Below are 14,281 nucleotides of genomic sequence, written 5' to 3'. Positions count from 1 at the left end.
GGTACAAATGTTTCCAGAATCCAAATGCTTGTGCATTGAGAGTTCCTGCTGAAATGGGCCATGATATTCCAGACTTTTTCACTCATTTTGCTCTCGATTTCCCCCCATACTGTTCAGGTTGTAGAACATAAGATAGACACAAAAAGCCGGAGTAACTCAGCGGGCCAGGCAGCATCTCTGGAGCGAAGGAATGGTTGATGTTTTGGGTCGAGGCCGCCCTTCAGACTGGTTTGGGATAAGGGAAACGAGAGATATAGACGATGATGTAGAGAGATAAAGAACAATGATTGAAAGATACGCAAAAAAGTAACGATGATCAAGGAAACAGGCCATTCATTGTTAGCTGTTTGTAGGGTGAAAATGAGAAGCTAGTGTGACTTGGGTGGGGGGGGGGGGGGGGGGAGGGAGAGGGATGGATAGATATAAATACAAATAAATAAATAAATAAATGCTGGGGCTGCCTGAAGTGAGAGAAATCAATATTCATACCACTGGGCTGCAAGCTGCCCAAGCAAAATATGAGCTGCTGTTCCTCCAATTTGCGGTTAGCCTCAATCTGACAATGGAGGAGACTGAAGACAGAAAGGTCTGTGTAGAAATGGGAAGGACAATTAAAGTGTCCAGCACCCGGGAGATCAGGCAGGTTCAGGCGGGCTGAGCGAAGGCGTTTTGCGTGAAACGATCGCCCAGTCTGCTTTTGGTAGCCCCGGCATTCCAGCTTCTCGTTTTCACCCTACAAACAATTACAATGGCCTGTTTCCTTTATCATCGTTACTTTTGTGCATATCTTTCATTCATTGTTCTTTATCTCTCCACATCACCATCTATATTTCTCATTTCCCTTATCCCTAACCAGTCTGAAGAAGGGTCTCGACCCAAAATGTCACCCATTCCTTCTCTCCAGAGATGCCGTCTGTCCCGCTGAGTTACTCCAGCTTTTTGTGTCTATCTTCAGTTTAAACCAGCATCTGCAGTTCCTTCTTACACAGTTTTACATAGAACAGTACAGCACATGAACAGGCCCTTCGGCCCACAACGTCTGTGCCAGATATTATGCCACGTCAAACTAATCTCCTTTGCCTGCGCGTTATCCATATCCCTCCATTCCCTGCATATCCATGTGCCTATGGGCGTCACAGTGGTGCAGCTGGTAGAGTTGCTGCCTTACGGAGCCAGATTCCCAGGTTCGATCCTGACTACGGGTGCTGCCTGTATGGAATTAGCATGTTCTCACCGGGACCGCGTGGGTTTTCTCCAGGTGCTTCGGTTTCCTCCCACACTCCAAAGACGTGCAGGTTTGTAGGTAAATTGGCTTCTGTAAATTGTCGCTAATGTGTAGAACTAGCGATCGCTGGTCGGCAGGAATTGGTGGAGTGAAGGGTCTGTTTCCACAATGTATAATGAAACTGAACTGAAGTAAACACTCCAAAAGCCTCTTAAATGCCACTATGTTGTCTGCTTCAACCACTGCCCCTCGCAGTGTGTTCCAGGCACCCTTTGTATAAAAAAACGTGCCCTGACATCTCCTTTAAACTTTGCCCCTCTCTCCTTAAAGCTGTGCCCTCTAGTTTTTGACATTTCCGATCTTGTTTGTGTCATTGTGAACGTGAGGCACTTGGGCTGGTGGCTGATTACATGGGAGATGAACTGGCAGGAATGTAATGTGCGCCTTCCTTAATCTAACTCAATCTTGATACGGGCAGAGATGAGGAATAGTTTCGGTAAATACAGAAAATAAATGTGTTTACTTTGTATGTATTTACACCACATAAACACAATATCACCTATGAATAGCATTTAAAAGTAACATTGCATGTGCTTATATGCCATGGTTAAGGATTGACAATGGTTGGGAACTATTATTGCAATCCTGTTCAGTCTAGGGATTTTGGCCCAGAGATTTTGTCTTGCCTCCTCTGTAAACGTCAGCTCACGCTCACTGAATTTGATCCCTCTGCTAATCAGCCAAGGCCGTGCTCTCAGGACCTCCCTCCTCTTCCCCTCCATCTCCCCCTCTCTCTGTGCGAACAGCAAGCAGAGAAAAGCCATGCGCAGGTTAAACCTAGCTCCGCCATTCCAAGCAATCAGGATTAACCCTGCACCCTCTGATGCACGTCCCCGGCCTATTTCCCAAACACATTTATTCACCATAAAATCTATTACACCAGCTTTGAACACAGCCAGCAGATGGAGTTGTGTTCTCCAGAGGACTGGGAGTGCTCAGAGCCTTGCACTCTGAACCTCACCAGCTCACAATGGAAACTGATAGCTAAATATGTACCTTGCGTTCTGAGAAATTTGCATTATATTGGGGTGGGGTGCGGAGGTGAGGGGGAATGACAATGAGGCGAACTGCCTCTTAAGCCAATGGTGAATATTTGGTTGAGCTGTGGTGTGTTCATCTGACAGTAAGCTGTTAAATGATAGATGAAGGGATTGCTAGGTTTCAAGTTAGCACTGTGCACAAAGCACTGAGAATTGTACAGGAGGAAATATTCGTCATCAAGGTATCTCAGTGCTTTTCAGGAGAGTGTTTGGGACTTGAATTGGGATGCGTGCAGGTAGAACAGGTGGATTTAAAGTTAAAGTGAGGTTAAAGTTTGATCATTAACCTGTGCAGCTGGTTGGGGTGCAAGACATGAGCCGGCGGGAGTTGGGGTCGTATGTGGTGATTGTGGGGGGGTGGGGAGAGATGGGGGCGGGGAAAGGTGGGGGGGGGGTAGTGGTGGGGGAGGAGAGAGATGTCTGCCCATTGTTCTGGAACTCCATCTCTTTCAGTCCAAATTGGAAAGGTTGCTTCCTTCATCTTAACTCTCATTTGGGTCAGCCTTTCGTTTTTCTTCTCGCCTTTATTTATTTTGTTCTTCTCGTCTCTCCCCTTGTTACTTGCCTCCATGCTTTTCTCTCTCCGTTTCTGTGATCCTCACTGACAATCTCCAAACGCAGACGGATTCACTTTTTGTTCCCCTCTTTGACCAGGATCCTTATCCACTAAACCTTCTTCCGGGCACTCTATTTAATGATTTCAAAGGTCTTTTATTGTCACGTGTACCAATTAAGGTCCCATAACAGCCATACTAAAAAAGCAACAAGACACACGACTACATAAAAGTTAACATAAACATCTACCACAACGGATCCCCCACATTCCTCACTGTGATGGAAGGCAATAAAGTTTAATCTTCTTCCCCCATTTTTCTCCCGCGGTCGGGGCAGTCGAACCATCCGCAGTCGGGGCGATCGAAGCTCAAACGTCGGGGCGATAGAGGCTCCTGCGGCACCCGCGGTGGAGCTCTCGAAGTCGGTCTCCAGCAAAGGCCGCCAACTCCTCGATGTTAGGCCGCAGTGCGGACGGAGATACGATACGGAAAAAAATCGCATCTCCGTCGAGGTCAGAGATTAGAAAAAGTTTCCCCCAACCCCACCCCCCACATAAAACAAGCTAAAGAACACTAAAAACATACATTTAACACATGCTATTAAAACACAAAGAAGAAAGGGACAGACAGACTGTTGGCGAGGCAGCCATTGCTGGCATCACTATTCAATCAATGTTAAACGATCCATGGGGTGGGGATGGTCTAATGGGGGCCTGAGTCCATTTAACCCATTTATCTAAGTCTGGCGCTGAGGACTGGCCACAATTTTGGAACATGAAGTGGGCCGCGTTCTCCTTGGCGGCACTTGGCTTTGTCACTTCCCCATTTCTGCGACGCATCAATTTACTCGAGTGGATGTAAACAAATATCTTTTAAGGCTTCAGATGAAAACCAAGCCCTCCCGCCCACCAAGTACACTCCGACCAGCGATGTCCTACACACTTGGGACAATTTGCAATAAACCTACAAACCTATACGTCTTTGGGGTGTGTGGAGGAAACTGGAGCAACAGGGGAAGACCCACGAGGTCACAGGGAGAACGTACAAACTCCATACAGACAGCATTAAACCCGAGTCTCTGGTGCTGTAAGGCAGCAACTCTACCGCTGCGCCACAGTGCTGTGTTGTACACAGTGAACAGTGTACAACAAAGAATTTTACTACACCTCGGTACATGTGACCATAAATTAAAGTGCCATTGAAGAGATTGCTCGGTTTCGGGTTAACATTGCACGTAACTTGATGGAAATTCGTTGTCACGTAATCCCTTTACTTCCCTTGATCTCTGACAGCTTTGGAGGAAACGATAAACAAGGTTTGTGACGCGGACTTTATCAATCAGTCGTTGATCAGGTGTCTGGACCAGGCCTCGCTTGCCCCTGAGGAGAAGGATTCCATCCCAGAGGTTCCTGCCGTCACCGAGAAGAATAGTGAACCCATTCCGTGAGTAGGGAGATGGCAATACAGCCGAGACGTTCTCAGTCCCTGGGGCTGCACTGGAATTGATTGTTTTTAGAAAGGTTCCCTCGATCTCTGCCCTCTCCACCCACACCCCCATCACCCCACCCCCCCCACCCCCTCTGCTGCACCCAGCCCAAAAATGAGGTCCCTGCACAAGATGTAGTCAGGCCATGGGATAATGAGCCAAACATCACAACTCAGGAAGGTATTAGAATCGGGACCACCCTTGCCCCTAAATTTGAGCCATTCACCTGTCTGCCACCATTACTGGACAGTCATCAGGGACATGGGTCAGTATTGTGCCTCCTTAATCCAATAGACAATAGGTGCAGGAGGAGGCCATTCGGCCCTTCGAGCCAGCACCACCATTCAATGTGATCATGGCTGATCATTCTCAATCAGTACCCCGTTCCTGCCTTCTCCCCATACCCCCTGACTCCGCTATCCTTAAGAGCTCTATCCAGCTCTCTCTTGAATGCATTCAGAGAATTGGCCTCCACTGCCTTCTGAGGCAGAGAATTCCACAGATTCAAAACTCTCTGACTGAAAAAGTTTTTCCTCATCTCAGTTCTAAATGGCCTACCCCTTATTCTTAAATTGTGGCCCCTGGTTCTGGACTCCCCCAACATTGGGAACATGTTTCCTGCCTCTAACGTGTCCAACCCCTTAATAATCTTATACGTTTCGATAAGAATCCATGATGGGAAAGGCCTGGAAGATGTGGCAAGGCCTGGCTGTATCGTTCAGTTCCATGCAGAGTTTAACCTGATGAACTCTTTCATTCAATGGATAAACCCATTGGCTTCGTGGTTAAATGGACGTGGACTGGCATGGTGCTGAAGTAATGTTCCTCCAGAGCATCATGTCAAAGACGGTGAATATTAAACAAGGCTTTGGAGAGAATTTCCTACTCTTCATCACGCTAGCGCCATGAGATCGTAGGCACCCTGTCCTTAAAACAGGTCCGAAGGATCCCAACCAGAAACGTCACCCATCCTTTTTCTCCAGAGATGCTGCCTGACCCGCTGAGTTACTCCAGCACTTGGTGCCGATCTTCAATTACTATTTGTATTGGTGGGGCAGATAGTTTAAGAAATGAAAGCCTAGAAAGCCGGGACAGCTCTATATCGAATACAGACAGTTCCGAGGTATTTATTCACAAAATGCTGGAGTAACTCAGCAGATCAGGCAGCATCTCAGGAGAGAAGGAATGGGTGACGTTTCGGGTCGAGACCCTTCTTCAGACTGATGTCAGGGGGGCGGGACAAAGGACGGATATAGGTGGAGACAGGAAGATAGAGGAGATCTGGGAAGGATCTTCCTTTGTCCCGCCCCCCTGACATCAGTCTGAAGAAGGGTCTCAACCCGAAACGTCACCCATTCCTTCTCTCCCGAGATGCTGCCTGACCTGCTGATTTACTCCAGCATTTTGTGAATAAATACCTTCGATTTGTACCAGCATCTGCAGTTATTTTCTTATACAGACAGTTCCCACTGATAGCAGAGTCAGGAAGCAGATGTCATAGAATGTGATTGGCAAAAGGAGCAAAAGTGACCTGAAAAAATGATGCAGCATGTACTGGGGCTGGAATGCACAGTAGTGGAGGCTGATTCAATCATAGCATCCAAAAGGAAGACGGATATGTATCCAACTTGGCAGGGATTTGGGAAGAGTGCGGGTGGATTGGCCTGGATTGCTCTTGCGTTGATCCCAAGCAGAATGACTGATTTTCCCAACAGATGTACCAATAGTCATACAGCATGGAAACAGGCCCATCAGTCCAACTCATCCATGCCGACCAAGATATCCCTTCTCAGCTAGTCCCATTTTGCCCATATCCCTGCATTTACCCCTCTTGGCCAGTCCCCCCCCCCCCCTCCCAGTGTGTGGTGTGTCGGTCTCTATGTCTGTGCTGGGGATGGTGGAGCGAGGGGTGCCAGCGTTCTCAGCGCAGCCACAGTGATATGTTCTTGTTTTTGTTCATCGCAGAGAGTGCAATCAAGTCAAAGAGAAAAAGAAGATGACACGGAAACAAAAAGGTCAGGTTTTCAGCTCAGAAACATCTTTATGATCTTTCTTTATAAAACATTGTCCCTTTTGTGAACTTGAACAAGGTTTGATCTACTTTCTGGTTATTGTCTGAGGTTGAGGGGAGACAATCGGAACCTGCTTCCAAGGGTGGAAATGTCAAAGACTAGAGAGCATAGCTTTAAGGTGGGAGGGGCAAGATTTTTCACACATGGGTGTCTGGAATGGTGTTGGAGGCAGCTACATTAGTGGCATTTAAGAAGCTTTTCAATAGGCACATAGATATGCACCCCTCCCAACCCTTCCGAATTTGGCGGAAAGTTTCCACTTCTTTCATTTCCGCCATTACGATCTCGCCTCACATTTTTCTGCAAAACGGTTGGTAATTGCAATTTGTCAATTCGGTCGCTAGGGGTTCTGCGGGAAATCCCCCCCGCCCTGGAAGTCTCCCCGAAAATGTAGCACCTAGGCTGGGCAAGGCAGCCAATCTCGACCTCATGGGGACTTCCACGGCCGATCGGTGGGTTGAATTTGCAACCTGCGGCCGGGGCTCTGGAACTCCAGCCCAGCTGGATCCAGCACATCTATCCCCATAGCCGACTTCCTTGGCCGGCTGGAGCAAAGCTCTGGAACTAAGAGTGCCAGAAAATCAGTGGTGGAACTGTATTGAGTAAATATTAAATTTAAGTGCAAGATTATATAACTAAATTAATTATGACAGGGTTAAATTATAAAACACAACAGAAAAGCCAATTCCCACCTTTTTGGGCTGATTATCAATTAATGTTCAAATTTACTTCAACAAGTATTTCCGTATGCTTAGTCGAGTCGCATATATCAATTCTTTCTTCATAACTTAGTCATACATTTTATGACCATTGTTCTTTTATTCAATACCAAGATAATTGGGATGCGTGAGGAGAAAGCAAAATAGAAGAAAAAAAAGAAAAAAAATTCTCTTTGTGTTGCAAAAGTATCTCTGTTCAATAACCTTCCTATAAATAGCAGAATATACTCATGATAGGCCTGACTTTGTACGTGTAGTCCAAGAACTACAGACTGTTGGAAATAATAGTCATTTTTCGCACGTGAATGTAGTGCAACTCCTACGCGCATTTGGCGTGCATACTTCTTTTGCTGAAAAGTTGCATATTATGAATTTTCATATCATGAATTTTGATGTAAAATTCTGAATTTTGGACATCAAAATTATGAATTTGTAAAATCAAATGTTGGGAGGTCTGGAAATGGAGGGATATCAGTAATGTGCAGGCGGATGAGAATAGTTTATCTTGACATCACGTTCGGCACAGACATTGTGGGCCGAAGGGTCTGTTCCTGCGCTGAACTGTTCTATGTTCTATTTATTTTGGTTCTCCTCTACATTCTGGAGATCAGGTCCAGCATACATTTGATGGTCTCCCTCTGTGTTGTAATATTCTACATCTTCAATTCTTCTGTATTAACCTTCAAATATTTGGGATCCAAGACAAATGTGAGCATAGAAATCTATTCCATGAGGCACCCGATCAATGATCTTACGGCCTCACATCATCCATCATCCAGACTCCTCCATTACCACATCCAGCAACTCATGGGGTCTTTGCTGAAGACTACACTTAAACCTTGAATAATGCCATTTAAAAGGCACTTGGACAAGTACATGCATAGCATAGGGTTGGAGGGATCTGGGCCAAATACAGGCAAATGGGATTAGCCTAGGAGGGGTATCTTGGTCTGCATTGATGAGTTAGGGCGAAGGGCCTCATTCCAAGCTGTGTGACTCCATGAATCCAGTACACATTGACCAATTCTTTTTGCGTTTTGCACCCTCATTACGCTCCAGCTTTATGTCTTGCTCTGAATCTTGATCTGTACCTTCTCGGATAATGGAAACTTGTCTTGCCTGTAACAATTTCTTTCAAAACTTTCATGGTCAGCACAACTCTGGCTGCACCATTCCCTTCTCAATTGACGTTCCTGGTGCAATGTCGTGCAGTTCGCCAGTTTGTTTTATGCCATTTAATTTTGATGGCAATATTTGTTCTGTTCCAGTGATTCATTGGCTGAAAAAAAAGACAAACTCCAAGAAATTGAAAAAGAGGAGGGGTATTGAAGCTGATTCAGCAGGAACTGACATGGATGAAGTTGATGGACTCTGCTATGATGCTAAAAATATGACCCAACATTTAAGATCCATCCACCACACTGACGATGACTCTGTGGAAGATAATGATTTTGATTCCTCCCATGAGGTTTGTGACAGTCCCTCTAAACCTCATGAGTAGTTGTGATGTTGGTGTCTTTCTATTTCACAGCCAAAAGAAGTAGAACAGAAAAACAATATTTTTTTGTACTAGCTTTTGAAATTCTTTCTAAAACTGGTCTATAATTCCCCGTTTTCTCTCTCCCTCCTTTCTTAAAATGTGGGGTTGCATTAGCTACCCTCCAGTCCACAGGAACTGATCCAGAGTCAAGAGAACATTGGAAAATGATCATCAACGAGTCCACGATTTCTAGGGCCACCTCCTTAAGTACTGTGGGATGCAGACCATCAGGCCCCGGGGATTTATCTGCCTTCAGTCCCAACAGTTTACCTAACACCATTTCCTGACTAATGTGGATTCCCTTCAGTTCCTCCCTCCCACTAGATCCTCCATCCTCTAGTATTTCTGGGAGATTGTTTGTGTCTTCCTCAGTGAAAACAGAACTAAGTACTCGTTTAACTGTTCTGCCATTTCTTTGTTTCCCACTATAAATTCCCATGATAAAAAGAATAAAGGATGCTGCCTGACCTGCTGAGTTACTCCAGCACTTTGTGTCTTTTTTGTAAAACAGTGCCTTTCTTTCCTGCAAGATGTTCTTGCTGAGAGCATGTTTGTGTCCAAATGTTGAGGTCTCCAGTCTTTTTCCTGGAAAGAAAAGATGAACAAAACTGTGTCAAGGTCTATGAATGTGTACGGTGTGCAATGATTTAATTTGTATGATCATTCTTCATGTTATATAACTGTTCCCTTCCCAACATCTTGGAGTCCAAAATCCTATCAATTTCAATTGCGAGTTACTCAATGGATTAGTTTAGTTTATTGTCACGTGTATTGAGGCACAGTGAAAAGCTTTTGTTGCGTGCTAAACAACAAATTTGAGGATTCATGCCCTGTGAGTGAAGAATATGTTACTCTCTCAGTCACGAATGGCGAACACCTTAATCCTGTTGTTCTTCCCCCTGGTGCCAGACCAACTACGATGAGTAAACGATCCCTCAAAACCTGCCCTAACAATCCATCTGAATAGGGAACATCTCAAGCTGATGCCAATGTACTTTAGAGGGAGGGAGGGAGGGGATCCAATGTAATTCATGCACAGGAAGGAACTGCAGATGCTGGTTTATACCGAAGATAGACACCAAGTGCTGGAGCAACTCGGCTGGTCAGGCAGCATCTCTAGAGAGAAGGAACTAGTAACGTTTTGGGTCAGACCCCTAAGTCATGTTGGATCGCACAGCATGGGGAGAATTAAAGATGTCCAATTTGTAGAGTGGTCGGAATAAATAAAAGAACATTTCAAGTGTTGTAATATTTTGACTATTTGCTTTTTTGTGAAAAAGGATGGATGGATTGGGGAATTGGTGACCAACAACCAACCTGCTGGAAGAACCCGGCATCTATGGGCATTGCAGGGTTTATCGATGTTTTGGGTCGAAACTCGGCATTGAAGAGTTGGCTGAAGGAATGGTGTGAGAAAGAGAGGTTCCATTTACATAGAAACATAGAAAATAGGTGCAGGAAGAGGCCATTCGACCCTTCGAGCCAGCACCGCCATTCATTGCGATCATGGCTGATCATTCACAATCAATAACCCGTGCCTGCCTTCTCCCCATATCCTTTGATTCCACTAGCCCCTAGAGCTGTATCTAACTCTCTCTTAAATCCATCCAGTGATTTGGCTTCCACTGCCCTCTGTGGCAGAGAATTCCACAAATTCACAACTCCCTGGGTGAAAATGTTTTTTCTCACCTCAATTTTAAATGGCCTCCCCTTTATTCTAAGACTGTGGCCCCTGGTTCTGGACTCGCCCAACATTGGGAACATTTTTCCTGCATCTAGCTTGTCCAGTCCTTTTATAACTTTATATGTTTCTATAAGATCCCCTCTCATCCTACTAAATTCCAGTGAATACAAGCCTAGTCTTTTCAATCCTTCCTCATATGACAGTCCTGCCATTCCAGGGATCAATCTCGTGAACCTACGCTGCACTGCCTCAATTACAAGGATGTCCTTCCTCAAATTAGAGACCAAAACTGTACACAATTTCTTGGGACACTTGCAACCATTCTGGGTCGTAGCTGAGTTGGTCGGCGTGGGAGAGAGAATAGGTTACAGAACAATGCAACTGATGGGATTGCTCAGTGCTAGCATGGACATGATGGGCTGAATGGCTTCCTTCCGCAACAGAAGGAAATGTGAGTGTTGTGTTGTCCACAGCATTGATGGTAATGGTGCTATATGTTTGCCTTTTAGGTGTTTGAATGGCTGAAAACAAGTTTTCTTGAATCGAACGAGGAAAAGACATCACTAAAATGTTGCAAGATCACCATTTCTGAGGTATGGCAACATGATGTACTGATACCATTGGTGTCTGGTATAACTGACACACAAACACACTGAAGAGCAGTCAATTCCACTCATTTGGGTGGTGACATTATCAACCGTTGGTACTCTCCAAAAAAGGACACTAAGATACCCTAAAGTGCTGGACTAACTCATCTCTGGAGGACATGGATAGGTGATGTTTTGGGTCGGAACAGTTCTTCAGACTGATTGGGGGGGGAGAAAGTTGGAAAAGAAGTGGAGACGGGACAAAGTCTGGCAATGTCTGAAGGGTTCCGACACCCGAAACATCACCCTTCCATGTTCTCCAGGGATGCTGCCTGACCCGCTGCGTTACTCCAGCACTCTGTGTCAATCTCTGGCAAGTGAGCGGTGGATACAGGTGAGTGAGGTTTGATTGGTAGACAAAGGATAGAGATGAAGAGGAGATAAAGGTGTGTCAGATAAAGAGAGGTGGACTGAAAAGTAATGCCAGAGGGTGGGATATAGGTGGAAGGGAGTAGGCAGGATAATGGGAGAGGGTGGGGGTCAGTCAAAGACAAGAAAGTGATAAGTGGAGAATCACGGAACTGCAGATGCTGGTTTACAAAAAAAGACACAAAATGCTGGAGTAACTCCGCAGGTCAGGCAGCATCTCTAGAGAACATGGATAGGTGACGTTGCGGGTGGGAACCCTTCTTCAGACTGGTAAGAGTTTACGGGCAAGGGGGTTTGACTGGCAGATGGGTGTCTAGAGATGACACAAAGCTGGGTGGCAGTGTGAACTGCGAAGAGGTTGTTAAGAGGTTACAGGGTGACTTGGACAGGTTGAGTGAGTGGGCAGATGCATGGCAGATGCAATATAATGTAGATAAAATGTGAGGTTATCCACTTTTACGGCAAAAACAAGATTATCTCAATGGTGTCAGATTAGGAAAAGGGGAAGTGCAACGAGACCTTGGTGTCCTTGTACACTAGTAAGCGTGCAGGTACAGCAGGCAGTGAAGAAAGTTAATGGCATGTTGGCCTTCATAACGAGAGGATTTGAATATAGGAGCAAAGAGGTCCTTCTGCAGTTGTATAGGGCCCTGGTGAGACCACATCTGGACTAATGTGTGCAGTTTTGGTCTCCTAATTTGAGGAAGGACGTCCTTGCTATTGAGGCAGTACAGCGTAGGTACACGAGGTTAATCCCTGGGATGCTGGGACTGTCATATGAGGAAAGACTGGGTTTGTATTCACTGGAGTTTAGGAGGATGAGATGGGATCTTATAGAGACGTATAAAATTATAAAAGGACTGGACAAGCGAGATGCAGGAAAAATGTTCCCAATGTTGGGCGAGTCCAGAACCAGGGGCCACAGTCTGAGAATAAAGGGGAGGCCATTTAAAACTGAGGTGAGAAGAAACTTTTTCACCCAGAGAGTTGTGAATTTGTGGAATTCTCTGCCACAGAAGGCAGTGAAGGCTAATTCACTGGATGAATTTAAAAGAGAGTTCGATGGGGCTAGTGGGAACAAGGGAAATGGGGAGAAGGCAGGCACAGGTTACTGATTGTGGATGATCAGCCATGATTACAATGGCTTGAAGGGCCAAGTGTCCTCCTCCTGCACCGATTTTCTGTTTCTATGTTTCCATGAAAAGAAGACAAAAGGCTGTGTGATAAGGAGAGGAGAGGCGTGGAAGAAGAAAGAAAAGTTGCTCCAGCACTTTGTATCTTTTTTGTAAACCAGCATCTGCAGATCCTTGCGTCTAATTGATGCTCTTCCCTGGATTGAGAGTTAGTTTTTGCACTAATTCTTTTTTATTTTATCGAACTTTTTTTGTTTGTTTACTCTGTTATCTATGAGTACTTTGTTTACAACCTGCTATGCTGCTGCAAGTAAGAATTTTTCGTTGTTCCTTTTTCAGTAGATATAACAATTAAACACACTTGACTCCTTTGGCAACCAAAGATGATTTATGCCTCAAAGTAATGCACAAAACCAGACGGTACCTGATATTGTTTTGTAACTTTATCCTTTTTTAATTCCCTTTGTGATCCCTGCTTCTGTTGCAAGATTATTATGTTGTTGTTGTTTACATGGAACACCTCTTACACACCACTGCAGTATCTGCTGCCACCCCCACCCCTGACAATGCTTACCAGGCACCCACTGTGGGCAATTGAAGAGGGGGGTTAAGATTCTAATGCTGTGCCTTTTGCAGATAGCCTGGGATAAAGAAGAGGAGCCACTCTGTACAATAGATATCGAAAACCGTGACGATGCCGAAGAATGTTGGTCTGTGCAAAGAAAATACCATGAATTTCAGGACCTTCGGAATGAACTTGTCAAGGTATACCAGTCGCCAATGGGCATTTTGTTTAGAATTCCAGCATCTGAATGTCGTACTCAGCTAATTCTGGTGAACGGGTGAATCACACAGCCAGTGGCGAGCCACTCTGCAAATTAGAAAAGCCAGAAACAAGGAACTGCAGATGCTGGTTTACACACAAAAAAAAGACTCAAAGTGCTGGAGTAACTCAGCGGATCAGGCAGCATCCCAGGAGAACACGGATAGGTGGCGTTTCAGGCTGGGACCCTTCTTCAGACTGATTGTGGGAAAGGCTCATTGGTTGCTACTCTGGTTGCTTTTAGTTTATCCTTTTCTCCCGTGTTCTCATAAGGTCATAAGGAATGGGAGTAGAATTAGACCATTCGGCCCATCAAGTCTACTCCGCCATTCAGTCATGGCTGATCTATCTCTCCCTCCTAACCCCATTCTCCTGCCTTCTCCCCATAACCTCTGACACCCGTACTAATCAAGAATCTATCTATCTCTGCCTTCAAAGTAACCACTGATGACAATGGAGGTTATCCTGGCCCACAGGCTCTGTGAAAGTGTGTGCCTCCACCAGCATCTCCTCTGGCCTTTCTCCAGGACCCGAGACAAGCGTTGTCTGACCACAGGGACTGAGGAAAGGTCGTGGGTGTGGGGAGCACGGAGCGAAGTCTGAATGTGGATGACATATTGATGTCTTCAGATGCCCATCAGCCACAATTTGTAGAAGGGCACAGCCTGGAAACTAAGGGAGTCTTCCCAATCTCCCAACCTCCCTCATTGTGGCCCATGCACTTTAAAAAAAACTGCACTTCCTTTGTAAATGTAACAGGCCCAGTGAGTGGATTACAGACTGTTGCTACAGTGGGCTGCAATCCTCTCCGTCAAGCAGCCACCTCATCTACTGACGGTGAGATCTCACCTCAGCATTCAAGTCAAGTCAAGTTTATTTGTCACATACACATACACGATGTGCAGTGAAATGAAAGTGGCAATGCCTGC

At 45.5% G+C, this 14,281-nt stretch overlaps 1 protein-coding gene across 1 annotated transcript in view; it reads left to right on the top strand.

Annotated features, from left to right (window-relative positions):
- LOC144600740 (uncharacterized) overlaps positions 1-14,281 on the top strand; it is a 58,580-nt gene that overhangs the window by 19,190 nt on the left and 25,109 nt on the right. Inside the window, exons 5-9 of the mRNA XM_078412664.1 lie at positions 4,172-4,322; positions 6,331-6,380; positions 8,425-8,624; positions 10,890-10,973; positions 13,166-13,294. Coding sequence (XP_078268790.1) covers positions 4,172-4,322; positions 6,331-6,380; positions 8,425-8,624; positions 10,890-10,973; positions 13,166-13,294 — 614 coding nt within the window. The remainder of the gene's footprint in view (positions 1-4,171; positions 4,323-6,330; positions 6,381-8,424; positions 8,625-10,889; positions 10,974-13,165; positions 13,295-14,281) is intronic.

Source organism: Rhinoraja longicauda, chromosome 15, assembly GCF_053455715.1.
Source record: "Rhinoraja longicauda isolate Sanriku21f chromosome 15, sRhiLon1.1, whole genome shotgun sequence".
Classification (NCBI taxonomy): domain Eukaryota; kingdom Metazoa; phylum Chordata; class Chondrichthyes; order Rajiformes; family Arhynchobatidae; genus Rhinoraja; species Rhinoraja longicauda.
The sequence above is the reverse complement of the archived record's forward strand: the minus strand, read 5'-3'. Positions and strand labels throughout refer to the sequence as shown.